General features: G+C 46.9%; 1 protein-coding gene across 1 annotated transcript in view; it reads right to left on the bottom strand.

Annotated features, from left to right (window-relative positions):
• Window positions 1-1,762: 1,762 nt before the first annotated feature.
• GABBR2 (gamma-aminobutyric acid type B receptor subunit 2) overlaps window positions 1,763-20,447 on the bottom strand; it is a 422,124-nt gene continuing 403,439 nt past the window's right edge. Inside the window, exons 15-19 of the mRNA XM_016961310.3 lie at window positions 19,393-19,617; window positions 16,492-16,674; window positions 12,451-12,580; window positions 6,989-7,106; window positions 1,763-3,953 (exon numbers count right to left, since the gene is read on the bottom strand). Of these exons, the coding sequence (XP_016816799.1) occupies window positions 3,788-3,953; window positions 6,989-7,106; window positions 12,451-12,580; window positions 16,492-16,674; window positions 19,393-19,617 (822 nt within the window). The 3' untranslated portion in view covers window positions 1,763-3,787. The remainder of the gene's footprint in view (window positions 3,954-6,988; window positions 7,107-12,450; window positions 12,581-16,491; window positions 16,675-19,392; window positions 19,618-20,447) is intronic.

Here is a 20,447-nt window from a genome sequence, read left to right as displayed (position 1 = left end):
GTTGAGGATCCCATGTCCCGGAAAACTCCAGGCTGGGACTAGCCCTCCAGTGGAGTCTGTGAGTCCAGTGCCCCCATTTCTAGGACTGCACCCAGTCACATGAACCTCGGGCCTCCCCAGCCTGCTGTGGCCACCTCTGCTTTTACTTTGCCTTCTAGACCCAGCAACCAATGTGGACAAGCCTCTGTCAAAATGTTCAATTATGCAAAGCCTTGTTGAAGCCCGTTCTGAGCTACAGGGAGAAACTGCTGCCCAGTGGAACGTCATGGAAGCAGACATGAGTCCCATCCTCAGGGAGCTCAGGGTCCGGAATGGGGAGGGGACAGCGTGGGCATGTATGCAGTGCCATAGAGAGGGGGAATGTCCTCAGTCCAGAGCTAGGAAGAGAAGATCCCATTGAAGGGGATCTAGGGAGATGAGTCGGAGCTGCCGGCTGAGGCTCAGCACCCTGGAGAAGTAAAACAGACTTTGGGGTGGCTCCATAGGCTCCAGGGGGTGGGATGATGAGGCTAGAAAGGAGCATGGGGCCAAATCTCGACAGGCTGGCAAGGCCCCGAAGGGGAGTTGGGGCTGGAGAGGTTGTGGGTTTTCCATATTAGTTAAGAATCTTGGGATTGCAAGTGATGGGAACCCAACTTGAACTAACCTAGGCAAAAAGGGCAATGTATCAGAAGAACAGAGAATCCAAGGAAGTCCTGAACAACTGAGCAGGTGAGGAGGGCCCAGAGTGCCTTCAAACCTCCTGAAAACAGCTGGCAGAAACCCTGGGAAGTGCTCTGATTGGCTGGTCCTGGATAATGAGCATATTCCTGAACCAATCACTGTGTCCGGGGGTGGGAGCAAGGATGGTGGGAGCAAGATTCCCTTCCAATAGGTCCCCTTCCTTACCCCAAAATCAGGGCTGTGCTTTCAGAGGAGCGCAGGAAGGGACCGCTAACCAGGTACTCAGACACCATCAGAACTCAGCTGTTGGTCCTGATTGTCTCTCTGTTGGCTCCATTTTTTTTTTTTTTTTTCTGTTTCATGGCAGACTAAATTTCTCTACATGGAGGAATCCTGAGGAAGTGATTTACCGGCCCAGCCTAGGTCAAATTCCCACCCTCGAATTAATCAGCTGTGGCCAGAAGTTGGGGTCACCTGGTAACAGGGCTGCTTTGCCGCTGTCAGCAGGAGGCTGGGATGGGCAGTTTATGAAGGAAGGGACAATGCTGAGCAGGCAACCCCAGAATTGTCCCCTGAGTTTCTAAGCGGAGGAATATGGCCCGATCTGACCTGCATTTTGGGATGAGTAGGCATTAAAGACGACAGGTTTTTTCCTTTTATTCATAAAAACAAATTTGCAACAATTTATTAAAAATCGATACCATGCAGTAGGGGTACGAGAAATTCCTCATTTACATTTGATTCTGGCAGTTCCAGTCTAATTTAAAGCGTTTTGTGCACTAACATCATTGGAAAATGCCTTCAGGCCGAAGCCTCTTCAGAAATGGACGGTGTGTTTGCTGCATATAAAAGAACAGAACCATTAAGTAGCTAGAGTCACTTCTGTGGGTCTTGTTATTTGCGAGGAAATTAAAAAAAAATGGGTGAACCTACAGTATCAGTAAGACAGAGAATGTACTTCGTGAGTTAACCTAGAAGACAGCGCACGCTCAGGAGTCACAAAGGGTTACAGACGCACAGGCTCACCTCCGACAGTCCAATACTTTTGTTTGTTTTCCTGCTATGCTGGAATAATATTTCTACAGGTTTTGTGTGTGTGTGTGTGTGTGTGTGTGTATACATTATGTACAATTAATTGTCTCTTTCCCTTTGAAAAATTAATGTGGTCCTTTAAATTAAATTTGGTTTTGGTGAAATCAAGAAAGCAAGTAAATACTGGTAATACACAGTGAGTGACAACACCGATTTTTAGTGCCTAAACAGAGAATGACTTCAACTTGACCTGTGATGTGTTAACATTTTTTTTTCCCTAAAAGCTACAGTACCTCCATAACCTCTCTTTGGGGAAGGGGAGCAGAAAGCTATGCTACGTGAAATAGGGTGCTTTGAAATGTTGGCATTGGTAAGATTCCTGTGGGCCCTTTTGTCAAAGCCTGGTGGAGAAAACAGTTTATTCCTGACTGCAGTGGTTCTGGGAAGAGATTATTGCCTGCCTGTTGAAGCTGCCAATAGGTTTCTTTAGGGAGTGAGCGAGCTGCTCAGTGGTGCAGACATCCTGGACATTGTCATTCAGGCCTTTCTTGAGCAAAGAATGAACCTGTCTAGGAATGTCAGAAAAGTCATTGGGAGCCTCCCTCCAGCCCAGATGTTCTGGGTAGAGGGCTGTGCTGGAAGCTTCTCTGGGCCACACCCCCGGCTGTAGGGAGGGCTGAAGGTCAGAGTCATACTCATACCTCACGGATCAGGGCGGCTTCACTGTTTGGTACAAAGCTTTCCTGGACAAGATCAAGTTTCAATCCTCAGAGTGACCTTGTGAGGTAGGCAGGACAGGTGTTAGTTCAACCCCAAGTTACAGAGGGGAAACTGAGGCTCAGAGAGACACTAGTGACCTGATCAAAGTCACGTAGGGAGTGGGCAGGGGACTGAGGACTTGAACCCAGGTTTGTCTGACTCCCAGGCCAGTGCTCTTAGGGGCTCAATTTAAAGGGAAGAATGATCTTATGAATAAGAATCAATCTGCTGACTGATCACCCCAGTGATCCCAAGGGGAGAGCTCACCGGCTTGTCTGGATGGAAGGCTGCCTTCTGGAAGCCAAGGGAAGCCCTCAGCCAGCAACTCTCTCCCCTATGTCTACGGGGATGTCTTTTAGCAGAATGCCTCCAATTCACTTTGGTCAGAAACAAAGTTAGTGGGGAAAAAAAAAAATCCCAGCCAGCCCTTGGGCCCTGATGAGAGAGGTTAAAGTGCACAATCTTTCTTTATCGTGTTTGCTGGGAACAGACGTTCCATGATTAGCTTGGGTGGTCCCCCTGGTTACTGGGAGCATCCGATAGGAACACAAGGACATGGCCAACGTAGTGGGTGCATGACAGACTGTCGGTGAATGCTGCAGAGCGTGTCTGCAGTGACGTGCCCTAAATCCCCACGGTCCCAGGAATGGGTGTTATTGTGTTAACGTGTGGCATTTACCAGAGTAACAAACATCTCATTGGGTGACACAGGTCCCATGTGGAGCATGTAAGTCAGCCTGCTCCAGTGCCGCAGCCCTCGGCCTGCCTGCTCCAGGGCTGTGCCTGTCTGCGCTCCTGCAGACTCCCTGTTCCAGGAAGGCTGGGGTCAGCTGGCCTGGCAGCTGGGGGCCTGGTGGCCCTTCCCACCTCCTCCCCCAGAGTGGAGAAGGGCTAGCCTGAGGGGTCACAGCCAGTGATGTGTGTGCAGAGGCAGTTTCTTCAGAAGCCCCTTGCCTCTTCCCAAGGCTGCTTGAGCCACTCCGTGACTTCCAGCTGGAGTTCTAGTGCCTCTCTCCTTGTCTAGTTTTTTTTTGTTTTTTTTTTGCAAGTTTGATATCCCAGCGCCTCCTTGTTTGCAGATGTTAAGGAAGAAGTCCCATTTCCGTTCCTCTTCTTTGTGAAGAAATAAGGACTTCACAAATAAGGCTCGAGGTCAGGTGGCAAGTCTCCCCCTGCCCTGTCCTGTCCACCTGAGTGCCATCCGAGTGGTCCTGAGAGGCCAGCCATGGTGCCCAGCTTCTCCGCAGCCAGAGCCAACAGTGTTTCTGCAGCAGACCCCTCTGCCCAGTGTGGTTCTGTCACGGGGGAGGCCCCGGGCCCAGGCCTCCCACCCTTACAGGCCCGAGACCATGACTCGGAAGGAGGGTGGCACATGTCTGTGGCGGGGGCTGGCGGTGGGGCTGACGCAGGGGCTGACACAGCTGGCGTCCACGCCTCCAATGGATGGGAGGTAGGCGTGGTGGAGGATGGGGAGCTGGAGGGACAGCCGACGCTGGATGCTGAAGAGAAGGAGAGGGAGGATTGTTAGTGAAGGCTAGCTGGGGGCTTACCAGAAAGTTCCTTGGACTTGCTTTGGCTAAAAAAACTGATGACAGGAGCATATTTTTCTCTGAATCCAAGATCTGTCCATCCAATCATCTAACCATTCAGCAATCCAGCAGGTATTTAATGAGGGCCCATATGTACCAGCTACTGCCCTGGGAATGACCAGGGAGACTTGAATAAACAAGGGAGATGAATTTTCTCGAGCTTTGGGCCAGGATTTGGTGGTTATTATAAATGCCCTAGCAGAAAAGATGCTCCTTGACTTACGATGGGGATACATTCCCATAAACCCATTGTAAGTTGAAAATATCGTAAGTTGAAAAATGCATTTAATCCTCCTAACCTACCAAACATCCTAGCTGAGCCTCGCCTACCTTAAATGTGCTCAGAACACTTACAGTTGGGCCATATCATCTAACACAAGGCCTATTTTATAAAAAAGTGTTAAATATCTCGTGCAATTTACTGAATACTGTACTGAATGTGTATCACTTTCATACCATTGTAAAGTTGAAAAATGGTAAGTTGGGGACTGTCTGTATTACTAAGGACAAAGCTTTGCCTTTCTATCAGGGCTTTGCTGCAAACCAGATAGTTCGCATTCTCTACTCTTGCAAACCTCCACAGGGCTTTCAGTTCCATCCCTGAAAGACTTCTCGCCTGCTCCATCCTTCCTCTCTCCCGTCTGCCTCTGCTTTGCCCAGGGCCGCATCTCTTCTTGCTGGGCCAATTGCCACAGGCTCTTCCAGCTTCTTTGGTAACTAGTGTTATCTTTCCAACACTAGGAAGCCAAGGAAGGGAAAAAAAGGGACACTGATGTGATATTTGGGGCCCCCTAAGTTCCATCTTTGGATCAGAATTTTCCAGGTGAATCTTCCATCCTTTCCACCTGTCAGCCCTGCCCTCTGGCAGCCAGTTTCCCTGGAAACCCTGCTCCTGGGTGCTCTTCTGCTGTTTCCCTGTCTGGAAGACTCTTTCTCTGCTTCCTCACATGATGAACTGTGTTTCCTTCAAGATCCAGTTTAAATATCACCTTGTTTGTGCTCACTCTCTGCTAAGAGAACCCTTCCTCTGCTAAGCAGAACCCTAGGTAAATACTCAGAAATGAAGCCAGAAAAAGCTGGAGGCAAGATGGAGCTGGGTGTGGGTTAGCACGTGATGGAGGAGCAGCAAGGGAAAAGGGAGCTGCCCTCTGACTCCCTTCTCATTGCCACACCCTTCTGGTCTTAATGACTGTCATGTCACTTTGTTGAAAAGGCTGCTTGCGGCAAATGTGCCCAGGTGACTGCTCCTCTGCTTGGCTCAGCTGCATTCTTGCACAGTTCTCCATGGGTGCAACTTTCACACCGCATTCCTTGAGAGAAGGGACTGAGTTCTTATGCCTTCTTGTGTTCCCAGTGCCTGGCCACTCACGTGCAAAAAAGCGAAAAACAAAAACCCCAGAGCTTAACAGACACCCAATAGGCAAAAGAAATACTGCTATTCCCATTATAAAGAAGAGGGAAGAGTACAGAGTTCAGGTAACTTCCCCACGGAAACAAAACCAGAACTGGGGAAGTTGGAATTCTTGCTGCTTCTGTTCAACCACATTGTTTTGTGGTGGAGGCGAATCAACTCATGGGGGCAGCCTTATCCCAACTGGGTGTGCCCTTGGGGTTCATTTAGGTCACTGGTGGGTTCTGAGATAGATGGGTACAGACGAAGTGCTGCCCACACTTTCCAGAAAGACTCCTCCCAAGAGACACCTCACAGGTGTGCATGGAACTACAGTGTTGGAGATCTCATTCTGAAGTTAAAGTTGGACCTGTATAATGTCAGCTGAAGTCTGTGTCTTAAGGCAAGATCATGCTGGCAAGAAGTCCAGGACAAAAAGGGAAGAATAAACTGTGACCTGGGAAAAGGGTGTCCTGTCCAAGCACCCAGGGCAGGGCTATCTGCCTAGGCAAGGTGGGTCCTGTGGTTGTCAGAGCATTCTTCTGTCTGTTAGGATCCTGCTCACCTTTCATTCATTCAACAAATGCTTGTCAAGAACCTATTCACTGGCAGAACCTGTGTTCGGTGCAGGGGACACATGAAGGACTCATACCTTACTCTCAAGGTGCTTACACTCTACTGGAGGCAACTGCTAGGCAAACTGCTGACAAATTCCATGTAACTCTCACTCACTGTCCTGGACTGTAAGCTGGCCAGGCCTTGGAGCTAGTTGGGTTGACAGGCTATTAGCTCTAATACTAAAGAGCCCCAAATGATGCTGCAATTGGTGATTTGGCTGCTTTTGCTGGTTCCTCATTGCTTGTCACTTCCAGAGGCCAAGTTTCAAAGTTTGTATTTCCAACTTCTGCTTCCAATGTGCTATAAGATGGGAAGGCCTAAAATTGCCTGTGGGAACAAAGCTAACAGAGATGTTCAGGTCTTTGCTTTGATGTCACCATCTCATTGAGTCTTCTCTGACCACCCTATTTAAAATGACACTCCCTGACCCCCTTCTGTGCTTTTCCTCCAAAGCTCCTATTGTTTGACATGCCACGTCTTGCTTTTTTATTAAGCTATCAGCCTCCTAGATAGAATGGAAGCTCTATGAAGATAGGAATTTTAGTCCGTTTTCTTCACCACTGTAACCCTAGCACCTATGCCTGACATACAGGAGGTCTCAGTAAACTGTTAAGTAAATGCATTTAGCAAGGTTAAATTTTACACATAACAAAGGCAGCGTGTTGTGGTAGAGAACATGGGATTTGATGTTGGACAGATGTGAGTTCAAGTCCTACTTCCTGCATGTAGCAATTGAGTGACCTTTGGCAAGTCACCTCCCCTTTTTGAATATTAGTTTTTCATCTGTAAAAAGAGCACTGTAATTGGACTGCATCATGGGATGGCTGTGGAAAGCAAATAAAATAATGGATGTGAAAACATCGTGCAAATTGCAAACTCTTGTGCAGGAGTGACGTATTTATTCTTCAGTTATAATTCTCAAGGAGAAGGTACTTACTGTTCTGGAGAGTTTATATCTTCTATAGGATCTTTGCATGTTCGAGAGGGCTCTGTTGTGTTCCACTGTAGCTGGGGATTTTGATCGAGGTGATTTTTTAAAATGGCCTTTCCTCCATCTGAATGCAAAACAACAATACCACAACATGTTCGGTTAACTTAGTTTTTAAAAATCAACAATGCAACTTTTTGTAGGATGATGCCCCAAGAGACAGAATGCAAAAGAGCCCATTATCCCTCTGTGTTCTCTAAGCTGAGGTCTGTGTAGTGGCTCTCCCGGGACCAAGGCGGTGAGCTGAGAAGCCTCCAGCAGTCAGGGATGGAAGCAATGTGCTGGGGATGTGTGTGGCATGCCCCACGCTCTCCTTTCCAAGAACAAAAAGGGGAAAATCAAGTCGACTAATGTAGGAAACATAACTAATGTTATGTAGGAAACATAACTTAGAAACAAGAGGTTCTAACATTCTTTTTCACAGGCACATAGGGATGTAAGACAAAGAAAAAACCTCCAAGGTATATTTTTCATATAGCAGCAAAGATTGCAAAGAAAAAGAATAGTCAGTAAACTGCTGGTGGGAGAATAAATGGACATAATCTTACTGGGGCACTGCTGATCTGTGTCAAACACCATAAAAGGACCTATTTTTTACCCGGAATTTCCACTTCTCGAAATTATCCTAAGGAAATAATTAAGGATCTGTGCAAAGATATATACAAGATGTTCAACCTCGGCATCTTTTTTTTTTTTTCTGTCACTCAGATCGTGCCACCAGTGGCATTATCTTGGCTCACTGCAACTTCCACCTCCCAGGTTCAAGCAATTTTCCTGTGTCAGCTCCAAGCAGCTAGGACTACAGGCACATGCCACCATGCCCAGCTAATTTTTTGTATTTGTAGTAGAGATGGGGTTTCACCATATTGGTCAGGGTGGTCTCGAACTCCTGACCTCAGGTGATCCACCTGCCTTAGTCTCCCAAAGTGCTAGGATTACAGGTGTGAGCCGCTGCGCCCAGCCACAACCTCAGCATCATTTATGATATTAAAATGCTGGAACTCATCTGAATTTGGTAATAATGGATTAGTTACAGAAGTTATAGGACCTCCATTCAAAATAATATTGTGTAGCCACAAAATATGTGATTCAAATTCTCTCAACTCTCTCTGTGCTTCAGGACCATACAAGGAGATTTAAAGAAATATAAAGATCAGGTTCCCACCCGAGATTTGGATTCATGTGGTCTGGAGGGGTCTTTGTTTTTGCTCCAGTGGGCAACCTTATATGTATGTCATTTTGCACCTACGTGTGTACAGTTGATCCTCATTATTCATGAATTTTGTATTTGCGAACTCTTCTTCTGACTAAAATTTATTTGTAATCCCCAAATCAATATTTCAATGCTTTTGTGGTCATTTGCTGACATGCACGGTGTGGGAAAATGTGAGTTGCATGATGCACGTGTTCCCAGCTGAGGTTGAGCAAGGTGATGCACTGCCTTAGCGCTTAGCTTTTATATTGTAAATAAGTATCTTCCTGAAGGTTATTTAGTGACATGTTTTTCACATTTTGTGCTGTGTGTTGGTGAGTTTGCTGTTTAAAATGGCCCCCAAGCACAGCGCTGAAGTGCTGGCTAGTGTCCCTAAGCACAAGAGGGCTGTGATGTGCCTTATGGAGAGAAAATACATGAGTTAGATAAGCTTCCATCAGGCATGAGCTATAGTGCTGTTGGCTGTGAGTGCAATGCTAATTAAACCATATATATTAAATAAGATGTCTTTTTTTTTTTGAGACGGAGTCTCACTCTGTCTCCAGGAGGAGTGCCGTGGTGCCATCTTGGGCTCACTGCAACCTCCGCCTCCCAGGTTCATGTGATTCTCCTGCCTCAGCCTCCCAAGTAGCTGGGACTACAGGCACGTGCTACCATGCCCGGCTAATTTTTGTATTTTCAGTGGAGACAGGGTTTCACCATGTTGGCCAGGATGGTCTCGATCTCTTGACCTCGTGATCCGCCCACTTTGGCCTCCCAAAGTGCTGGGATTACAGGCTTGAGCCACTGCGCTCAGCCTAAATAAGATGTCTTTAAAGAGAAACATGCATACAACAAAATTATATATTGATTGGTGGACAAAAATGTCAGCTTGTGATGTCAGCCTGTGAGAGACTCCCAGGAGCTAATCCTGTATAGGAGCAATGGTTCAGTATTCACAATCCACTGTTGATGGAGGCTTTACAGAAAGAACATAACTACCGCTACTGTGAATCAGCAGAATCGACTGTATATCCATACTGCTATGGTCTGAATGTGTCCCCCCAAATTCATGTGTTGAAACTGAATGACCAATGTGATAGTGTAAGAGGTGGGGCCTTTAGGAGGTAATTAAGTCGTGAAGGCGGAGCCCGCATGGATGAGGTTAGGGCCCTTACAAAAGGGCTTGAGAAAGTGGGTTTGCCCCTTCCACTCCTTCTGCCACATGAAGATGCAGAGTTCCTCCCCTCCAGAGGATGCAGCAATCCAGGTGCCATCTCAGAAGTGGAGGCTGGACCCTCCTCAGACACTGAACCTACTGGCACCTTGATTTAGGACTCCCCAGCCTCCAGAACTGTAAGAAATACATTTCTGTTGTTTATAAATTACCAAGTCTGCAGTATTGTGTTACAGCAGCACAAACAGACTAAGGCATGCAGAACAAATCCCAAAAGTGGGATTGCTGGGTCTGAATGATTTCTGTTTCAACCAGCAGCATTTGAGAATGCCTCTCTTATAACCTGTTTCCTGGCACTCTGAGCAGCTTTTTGATCTCTGATCTTTGCCAGTCTTTGAGGCAAAAATGGTATCTCATTGCAGATTTAATTTGCATTCCTTTAATAAGGAATGAGATTGATCATCTTTTCATAAGTGTAAGAACAATTTCCAGTTCCTTTTATGAGAACTCTCTTTTGCTCATTTTTCTTTTGAGATGTTGGTCTTTTTCTTACTAATTGGTATATAATTATACATACTTTTTGTATTGTTACATATCATTTCTCCTTATAGGTAAGGGCATAAGCTTGTTATCTGAGTTAATTTTTGGCTTTGTTTGATTTTTTGACTGTACTTATCATGGCTTTCGCATTATGAAAGAAATTCTTTTTGTACCTAAATTTATCAACCTTTCCTTTTGTGATTTCTGTTTTGCATCAAACTGAGACAGGTCCTCCACTCTCTGAGATTATTTTTTAAAAATTTTACTTTGGTTTCTTCTAGTACTTTCATGTTTTCATTTTTTATATTGAAATATTTTATTCATGGGAATTAATTTTTGTGTAGGTGTGAGCTTAGGATCTACCTTATTCTCCTCCAGATGCCTACCCATTTATCCCAATGAAATTTATTGAATAATTCATTTTTCCCACAAATTTAAAATGCCCACTTTTACCAGATACAAAAGTTATTAGAAGTAATTTTTATTCTTGTAATTTCCTTGTTACCTCAATTTAAACGTTTTTGCAATAACCATGTTATATAATATTAATTATAGAATATTGCTACTGTAATAAGACCACTTATTACTTATATAATCAGAATAAAAGGCCAGGCATGGTGGCTTATGCCTGTAATCCCAGTACTTTGGGAGGCTGAGGTGGGTGGATCACCTGAGGTCAGGAGTTCGAGACCAGCCTGGCCAACATGGTGAAACCCCGTCTCTACTAAAAGTACACAAAAATTAGCTGGGTGCAGTGGCAGGCACCTGTAATCCCAGCTACTCAGGAGGCTGAGGCAGAAGAATTGCTTGAACTTGGGAGGTGGAGGTTGCAGTGAGCCGAGATCGTGCCATTGCACTCCAGCCTGGGCAACAAGAGCAAAACCCCGTCTCAAAAAAATAAAAAATAAATAAATAAAATAAAGATTTTTCATTGATTTAAAATAATATTATAACAAATTGATGAATACATGCTAATGGAAAAATCCAAGCCATAGAGAAATACAAAAAAGGTAATGTGGCCAGGCGTGGTGGCTCATGCCTATAATCCCAGCACTTTGGGAGGCTGAGGCAGGCGAATCACTTGAGGTCAGGAGTTCCAGACCAGCCTGGCCAACATGGTGAAACCCTGTCTCTACTAAAAAAAAAAAAAAAAAATTAGCTGGGTGTGGTGGTGGGCACCTGTAATCCCAGCTACTAAGGAGGCTGAGGTAGGAGAATTGCTTGAACAATTCTCCAGTGAGAATTCTCCAGTGAGAAGGTTGCAGTGAGCTGGGATCATGCCACTGCACTCCAGCCTGGGTGACAGAGTGAGACTCCATCTTAAAAAAAAAAAAAAAAGTAATGTAAAATAGTCCCTTCTCACTCACTTTCCACAATACCATTTCTTTTCACACGAGTGAATACTGTTAGCAATTTGGTGTTTGTTTTTCTAAACCTTTTAAAAAATGCATTCACACACACGTGTATGCATTTGTGTGTCCCATAATCATAATGTTGGCTTTCATCTTGCTTTTTTCACCTGGAGATCTTTCCATATCTGCACAAGTAGACCCACCTCACTTTTTAATAGCTATAAAATGTGCCATGTTTTGCTATATCTTAATTAATGAAACCACCCCCAAATAATGAACATTTAAGTTAACTGCAGTTTTTCTCACCTACAGACAGCACTGTGATGAACATCTCTGTGTTCATCTCTGCACACCTGGGAGTATTTGCAAGGGGCAGGTTCCTGCTAGTAGAACTGCCAGGTCAAGAGGTTTAACATGGAGCATTTAGACAGTGCTAGACTGACTTCTAATGCATTGCAGGAGAATGCTCATTTCCAAATACTCTTACCAACTCTGGTAGCCTTTAAAATTTTTTTTCCAAAAGGTAGGCAAAAATGGTTTGTGTTTTTTTTATTTTTTATTTTTGTAGAGATGGGGTCTTGCTATGCTGTCCAGGCTGATCTCAAGTTCCTGGACTCAAAGCGATTCTCTAGCCTTGGCCTCCCAAAAAACTGGGATTACAGGCATGAGCCATTGCACCTGGCAGGTTTGTGTTATTGTAGCTTGCAATTCCCAAGTGGGTGGTGAGATTAAGCATTCTATCATAACTAACTGACCATTCTTTTCTTGCACATTGATGAGGTGTGTTTGAAACTGTGAAATATCGTTCAGAGAAGAAAGGGTAAACTATTCACTAAGAACAAAAGGGAAAATAAAATGTGCCTGCCCCCAGTCAGGACACTGGGAATGCTGGCCTCAATGTGTAGGTGTGGAACTGGAAGCCGAGGGATGAGAAATCGAAGACCCAGGCCCAGGCAGGGTGGGGCTCAAAGCAGACACTGAACTGTGGTCAGCAGACAGAGGTTCCAGATGCTCCAGCTCTGTGTGTGTGACTTCATACCAGTCCTGTGCCGTGTCTGAGCCTCAGTTTCTTCATCTAAAAAATGGAAGATGAACAGCTGGTGTTTGAAACCAAGGTCCCTACCACATTCTGGGGCCCCGGCTCTCTTACCTGTGCTCTCAGTGAAGTTTCCCAGGTTGAGGATGTCATTGAGCTCTTGGTAGTGGTTCTGTTTAATGTAGGTGGTCTTTTCTGGTGTGTCCTGCAGCTGCATGGTGACCTCTTCCAAGTCTTTATCCAGCTAGAAGACAAAGGTTCCAGTTGAGTCAGGTCCCTGGCCCAGCCCTGGCAGCTAGGCCACTAGGGCCAAAAGGTAGCTCACAGGGCTGGGCCTTTACCTGTATTCAGGAGTGCCCTGAGAATCAGAGGGGTTACTGCATTTTGGTGAGGAGATGCAGAAGGATCCTGGCAGCTCTTTGTTCAAGGAGAAGCTATGATAAGAGGGACCTGGGCTTTGCAATTATGTGTTCAGTGTAGGCTTGGGCCTTGATGAAGCAGACAAGTAAGCCCAGGGAGGAAGGGCAGGGAGAGCATAAGAGCTCAGGCTCTGGACAGGCCTTATGCAAACCCAAGGCTGCCCCTTACTTGCAGTGATGTTCTTCTGGCTTGTGAGAACCCAGTCTCAATTTCTTTTTCTGTAGAATGGGGTAATAATAGTACCTACCTCAGGGGGAGGTTGTGCAGATCAAACAAGATAATACATGGAAAGTTTAGCCCAGTGTCTGAAACATAATAAGGGCAACTTGCTACTATAATAATATTACTATTATTACAGGGTCTCACTCTGTCACCCAGATTAGAGTGCAGTGGTGCAATTATAGCTTACTGCAACCTTGACCTCCTAGGCTCAAGCGATCCTCCCGTCTCACCCTCCTGAGTAGCTGGGACTACACGTGCATGCTACCATGTCTGGCTAATTTTTTTTTTTTGGTAGAGATGGGGTCTCTCTATGTTCCTCAGGCTGGTCTTGAACTCCTGAGCTCAAGCAATCCTCCCACTTTGGCCTCCCAAAGTGCTGGGTTTACAGGCATGAACTACTGTGCCTGGCCTTATAATTACTATTACTGATACTTAATAGGACCCACAGTGGAGGACAGACATGCAGGGCTCGCGAGCTCTGAGCCTCACACTATCATGGAGACTCTGACCTGCAGGGTCTCACTCAGAGGAGTTAATCAGGATGGGTCCCAGTCATCCTGATTTTTTACTTTATTTTTAGAGACACATCCTTTTATTTTTAGAGACAAGTCTTCTCTATGTTGCCCAGGCCGGTCTCGAACTCCTGGGCTCGAGCGATCCTCCCACTTTGTCCTCCCAAAGCGTTGGGATTACAGGTGTGAGCCACAGCACCTGGCCCATTCCCAGGTTATACAAAAATCAGGTGCAAGTCCTGGGGGCAATTCAGCCCCAGAGAAGCCTGGGCAATATGAGTGTCGGTAGTTGTTGGGGGTGGTAGTCGGGATGGGTGTTGAACATCTGTGATATTACCATATCTGTATAATAGAATGGCTTTCATCCATGATTCCTGGCTGCTATATCTCTTGTAAGAGTCTTTTGTTATAATGTTGGGGCATTTTAGGCCTCAGGAGCAGGCCTCATGAAACAGAATCACTCTCTCTGACCTTCTCCTGTCCTTTCTCACCTGCTCAAGGCAGGACTGTAATCTGATGTAGGTCAAAAGACCTTTATCACAGAGAGAGAGTCTTGCCCCATACCCTGGAGGAAGGAATGCTACAGAGAGGCCAAGAAAATTCTGAACAGAAAGGCCTTGCTGGGTTTAGATCATGCGTTTTTGTCCAATCACATTTCTACACAGTTGTCAATCATGCCTCGTGTAATGAAGCCTCCATAAAAACTCAAAAGAACAGGGTATGAAGATCTTCTGGGTAGCTGAACACGTGAAGGTTCCTGGAGCATGGGGCCCAGGGAGGCAGGGAAGCTCCACACCCCTTCACCCGTCCTCGCTCTGTGCATCTCTTCATTCATGTCCTTGGTAATAAGCTGGTAAATGTGTTTCCCTGGGTTCCGTGAGCCCCTCTAGCAAATTAATTCAACCCAAAGCAGGATCCTGGGAGTCCCAACTTGAAGCTGGTTGGTCAGAAGTTCCAGAGGCCTGACTTATGACTGGTATCTGAGGGTAGGGTGGGGGTCAGGGGGAGCCTTGGGGACTGAGCCCTCAAGCTGTGGGATCTGAAGCTATCTCTAGATATGTAGCATTGGATTTGAACTGGAGGCACCCAGCGGGTGCCTGCTGCTCGTTGGTGGGGAAAACCCCACACACATTTGGTCACAGAAGTCTTCTGTGTTGACTGTTGTGTTGGTGCAAGAGCACAGGAAAAACATGGTTAGAGGATTTTTCCAAACAGCATCCTGCTGTAGTATAAGGGAGGAGACCTGATAAACTATCAGATGCTGTTCTGATGTCAGGAACACAGCCATGAAATTGTTTAATACGTTTTCATGTGGAGGAGGAGGGAAAGAGATACTCTTTTCTATGTGACTTAAATGGCAGGAGTAGGATCAAAGGGTGGGGACAACAGGAGGCCAGATTGTGATTCATTTCTGGGAAAAATAACACACCATTTTAGAGTTTTAAATAGTGGCTTGGGTTTCCTAATGTGAGTGAACTCTTCATTGCTGAAGTGTGCAAGTAGAAGTGAAATGCAGTGACATGGTCGTACTCATCATGAGAGGTCTGATATTGAAACAGAGCCTGTAATGGGCTTTGGGGGACAGAAACCCTTCTTAGTTTGCTCTGGCAGCTGATGGTGGGTTGCCTCATCCTAAAGCAGTCATCTTTAGGTGCACAGACAACTGTATGGTGGCTCTCTGTGGCAGAATTCTGTGAGCCCCCCAAAGGGCTGCCAGATCTAGCAAATAAAAATCCAGAATGTCCAGTCAAATTTGAGTTTCAGATAATGAGTTCTTTTTTAGTATAAGTATATTCAAGTATTACTTGGGCTATACTTTTACTGAAAATATGATTGGTTGTTGATCTGAAGTCTGAATTTAACTGGGCATCCCATATCTAATCTGGCAACCCTATGTCTCACTTCTTCCTTGCAGCTGTCCAGCTAGAGACGACGTTTCCCAGCCTCTTCTCTCACTAGGTGTGCTCATGTCAGTTTTTGCTGATGTGACTAGGGTAGAACGAAAATATGCACAATTTTTGGTGTTACTGCTTAAAAGGCAATCCCTCACGTGGACTTTCTATCTCTTCCCCTCCTGACACTGTGAACAGGACACGCTGTCCACCCAGCTCTCCCGCTATGAATGAAGAGAACACCCTGGAGAGTGGGGAAAACCAGAGGGCAGGAACCAAGCCCAGCAATGACCTTGGGGAGCAGAGCTGCCCCACCTGGGCCCTCTCTTTTCACGGCCATTAGGTAAAAGGGAAATAAACATATTTTCTCTGGGCCACTTTATTTTGGGGCCTTGTTTAGCCAGCATTGTAACCAATGTACTTTCCTTGGTCCCTTTCCTGTCCCCCTCCCTAATCAGAATTCCTCTATTAAAGCAACACACAGCCTGCAGAGCACGGGTTCAGGCATACCTCCAACCCAAAGGGAGGGGTAGAGGAGGGGAGGTAATTTGTTTTCCCTTCCCTGGTCTACAAGCCAAGCCTGGTTTGGGCACAAGGCAATCTGGCTACGGTCTCTCTGGAATATTCAAGAACCAGTTGAGAACCCTCAGGACAAAGGCGAGGTCTGCTGCAGCACTCTCTCTTGAAAAGTTTCTTTTCACGTTCTCTTCTCTTGTACATCACATAGATGTGGTGGTTGCTGGGTTGTGCTGGGAGAGTGAAAAACTGAGAGGGAGAGAGACACAGATAAAGAGACACTGACGTAGGAAGCTATGATAATCCGGAAGCTCACAAATCTCCCTGAGTTCCTTTCTGTCTGGGGATGGCTTGAATCAGGTGTTGCTGGCCTCCAAGAGCCTGGGTGAGGTGGGCAATAAGCTCGTGTTGGATTCTGACAAATGCCTCTATGTGGTTTATGTCACCCCTGGCTCTCGCAGCTGCAACTGCAGCTGATGAGACTGCACGGTCATGCTGTAGGGATGGTCTAGAGGAGCCTGAGAGTCCCTGCACAGGGTTAGAGGGGCTTCAGTGGCAGACAGGGCCCAGCTACCAGATGCAGAGGGAGGTACCTCTGTGATCTTCATTCGCAGGCGATGGTTTTCTGACTGTAGGCCCTCCAGGCGGGATGTGCTGGCTTGGTTCACACTGGTGACCGAGGTGGACGTTTTAGAATCTTCTTTCTTCTGATTCTGAGTGAACTGGAATCGCCTGTTCTGCGTTGCTGCATCTGGGTTTGTTCTCAGGGTGATGAGCTGAAAGGACAAAGGTTGGGGCGGGGTTGAAGAGAGAGCCTTGAGTCCTTCCTCCCATCCCACATGGCAGACTCTCCCAGCAGATCCTGCTCTGGAGGCGACAAGAGGCCCCAGGAAAGTCACAGGCTGGGAGTCAGGAGACCTAGGCTCAGGCCAGACTCTGCTACTCGCTTGTGTGTGACCTGGGGCAGGCCCCTTCCCCTGACCAAGCCTCCATGTCCTTCCTGGTCACTAAGAGTCTAGTCTCCTGACCCTGATGCCACCTGCATCCCAACCAGGGCCCCCGAGGCCTCACTCCAGCTGCCTAGCACGCTGCCTTAGGCCTTGCTCCTTGTGGAAAAAATAAGCCCCGAGGGCAACAGTTGTGACAACAAAGCGACAGAGGAGAGCGAAGGCCTCTGTTAAACCATTGATGAGTTCTGGAAGCAGGCTAGTAACAAGCTCTGTCACTGACAAAAGCTTGTTTTTTAGCAGCTTAAAACAACACATGGTTATTATCTCACAGTTTCCGTGAGTCAGGGGTCTGGGCATTGCTTAGCTACATCCAAAACATTTTGTATAGAAAACAAAAAGTTGCCACTTGACCCTTACCCGCTTATTCTAGAAACATCTCCGGTCGAAGCAGGCTCTGGGCTCAGCTCTGGAAAGCAGGAGCTGAGTGACCCATGGCCCCTGCCCATTGGGACTTCATGGTCCAGAGGCGTGGGATGGGGATGAAGGAAGGACTCAATCTTCACCAGGCCAGCGGGTATCAGGGACAGCCTACCACAGTGCCATGGCCTGCTGGGCTTTGAGGGCGGTCTGGAGGGATGGTGGGGGGAAGGGAACTCCAAGGGAAGAACTGGCGACTGGCAATGCAGGGAGGCCTGGGGGAAATGGAAGGGGAAGGGCAGGCTGGGTGGTGGACAGGGTTCTCTGGGGAGACTAGAGGAGACCCAAGGGTCCTGAGAGCCAGCCCAACATCAGAAACCTGATCCTAGAGCCAGGAGGACAATGGGGAGCTATTGGGCGTGACAGAGCAGAGTGCCGCAATTGAAGCTTGGCTTAGAGAATCATCTGGCCTCTTTTACACGATGGAAAGAATGTCAGAGTGCAGGCAGAGAAGTCACGGTGTTGCCCTTTAGTCTGGGCAGGTGTGGATGACTAAGGTGTGTCCACCAGAGGTATTCCAGTGCAGAGCTCACAGTGCCTGGGGGCTGACTGCATGCCCAGGAGGATGGAGGCACCATGGGTAGCCTGTTTGCTGAAATGGACCCAGATGATCTTTCCTCTCCCCTGCTCTGAGGCAGATGCCTCCCACTTGGGTCAGTAACCCCTCCCAGCTTTGCAACTCTGTGTCCTGTTCTTTCCTTTTTTGGAGGGGTGGGTAAAGGGTCTTACTCTGTCACCAAGGCTAGAGTGCAATGGCGCAATCTTAGCTCACCACAACCTCTGCTCCTCCAGGCTCAAGTGATCTTCCTACTTCAGCCTCCTGAGTAGCCGGGACTACAGGTGTGTACCACCACACCTGGCTTTTTTTTTGTATTTTTAGTAGAGACGGGCTGTCACCATGTTGCTCAGGCTGGTCTTGAACTCCTAGCCTCAAGTGATCCTCCTTTCTTGGTCTCCCAAAGTGCTGGGATTACAGGCACGAGCCACCATGCCTGGCCACCTTCCTTTACTTTTGAGACTCACTTAGGTCAGGCTTCCCTTGACACAGATCACCCTACTGCAGGGACTCCTAAGAAGAAAGGCCTCTGGCTCACCCACCCATTGCAAGGTAGGATGATGTTCGAAAAATTTCTCTTCAAGGTGGTCCTGAAGGTCAGCCCTTCAAATAAATGGAACACATAAGTGGCTACTAAAAACAGTTATTTTTTTGGACCCAACAATACTGCTTCTGTGATTCCACATTAAAGGAATGATTGGAAAAAAGGAAACTGTTATGCAGAAAAAATGTTCATTTCTAAAATCCAATGCTCACCAATATAAGATCAAGTGGGCAAGTAAATTAAGGAAATTCCCTCAATGACAGTTATGAATGTGGGAAAACACAAAGGACAAAACATTAAGCGAAGAACAAAATGTGTGCTATAGTTATGGCCATATCTTAAAAAGTATCACCATAGGCTGGGCGAGGTGGCTCATGCCTGTAATCTCAGCACTTTGGGAGGCCAAGGCCGGAGGATCGCTTGAGCCCAGGAGTCCAAGACCAGCTTGGGCAACATAGGGAGACCCCGTCTCTATAAAAAATTTAAAAATTAGCCAGGCGTGGTGGTGCAAGCCTGTAGTCCCAGCTACTTGGAAGGTTGAGGCAGGAGAATTGCTTGATTCCGGGAGGTTGAGGTTGCAGTGAGCCAAGATCGCATCACTGCACTCCAGCCTGGGTGGCAGAGTGAGGGGAAAAAAAAAAAAAAAAAAAAAAAAAAAAAAGCATCATCTCCTAGCCATTAAGAAAAGGGCTGGAAGGAAACACATCAAAAACATTAACAGTAAAGAACACCCCAACAAAACATGACCAGTGATGATTTTTGGGTGGTGGGACTATGGGAAATTTCTGAAAAACCTGGCCTTTACTACTCTGCATTTTCTGAATTTTCTATAATGTGAATTGTCTTCATCATAAAAAAAAAAAAAAAAAAGGAATGGGTAAACCTTTTAGAGAATGGAGAAAAGCCAGCAATGCCCCTGTGCTGGAGTCAGAGGGCAGAGGCCAGGTGGTGGGGCCAGCGCCTGTACCTTCGGCACGAATACCAGGCAGAGGGTGATGGTGCTGCAGAAGATGATGACCAGAGCCACGATGCAGAACTGCACATTGGGCTGATCCCGGGTCAGGAAGGAGACAGCGGCCCCGATGATGCACATGATCCCCACGTTGTAGACACTCATCCCGATGTACTTGCTGTCGTTGAGTGCGGGGATGCTGACGTTGCGGGTCTCCCAAGCTAAGAAACAACCGAACAACTGAAATGGTGAACAGAAAGGGGAGAGATGATCGTTACCAAGGGGTGGCACACACAGGCTGCTCTGAGAAGCTGTGGAGTGGAGGGTTACTCAGGAGGTGGGCTGCAGGGAGGGAGAGTCGGGGGCCTTGCTGTCAGCCAGGTTTTCTGGATGTCACCATCTGTCTCCACTTGTGGCCCTGCTGAGTTGAGTCCTGCTGAGCAAATGCAGACTGGGGATGTGACAGCTGTCCAGTTCTCCTGCACCCCTATGACTGGTTCATGCACAGACCTGCCCAAGGCTACAGTGGAAGGGAACTTCAGATAAGATCTCAGCTTTCTCCCTCACTCTCTAGGGAATACTAAGATCCAGAAGGGTGAAGAGGTCTGCCCAAGGCCGCACAGCAATATGGTAGCAAAAATGGGCTGTGTTTTTAGAAATTCACTCCAGTCTTTTTTCTATTAAACTAAGCAGATCCCTTGTGTCTGAGACTTCTATTGTCCCCAAGCACACAGAGACACCCAGAATAGCGACTACATTTTTCAGCTGCCCTAGAGGCTAGGCGTGGCATATTGCTAGCTTCTGGACAATGCCTGTAAATAGAAGTGGTGTGCACATGTTCTGGGAAGTGTCTTTAAAGGGAAGAGGTGTTGCTTTTCCTCCTTCCTAACAGCTGGAGTGGAATGTGATGGGTGGAGCTTCAGCATCCGTCTTAGATCACAAGGCTATGATGTGGAACCTGTGTAATGATGATGTGGGGGCTGCAAGATGCAAGGAACTGAGATTCTGGGAGCCTTACCCCAGCCCTAGACTGCTTACCTCTGGACTAGGTTTACCTGAGAGGAACATTT

This window comes from Pan troglodytes, chromosome 11 (assembly GCF_028858775.2).
Source record: "Pan troglodytes isolate AG18354 chromosome 11, NHGRI_mPanTro3-v2.0_pri, whole genome shotgun sequence".
NCBI lineage: Eukaryota > Metazoa > Chordata > Mammalia > Primates > Hominidae > Pan > Pan troglodytes.
The sequence above is the reverse complement of the archived record's forward strand: the minus strand, read 5'-3'. Positions and strand labels throughout refer to the sequence as shown.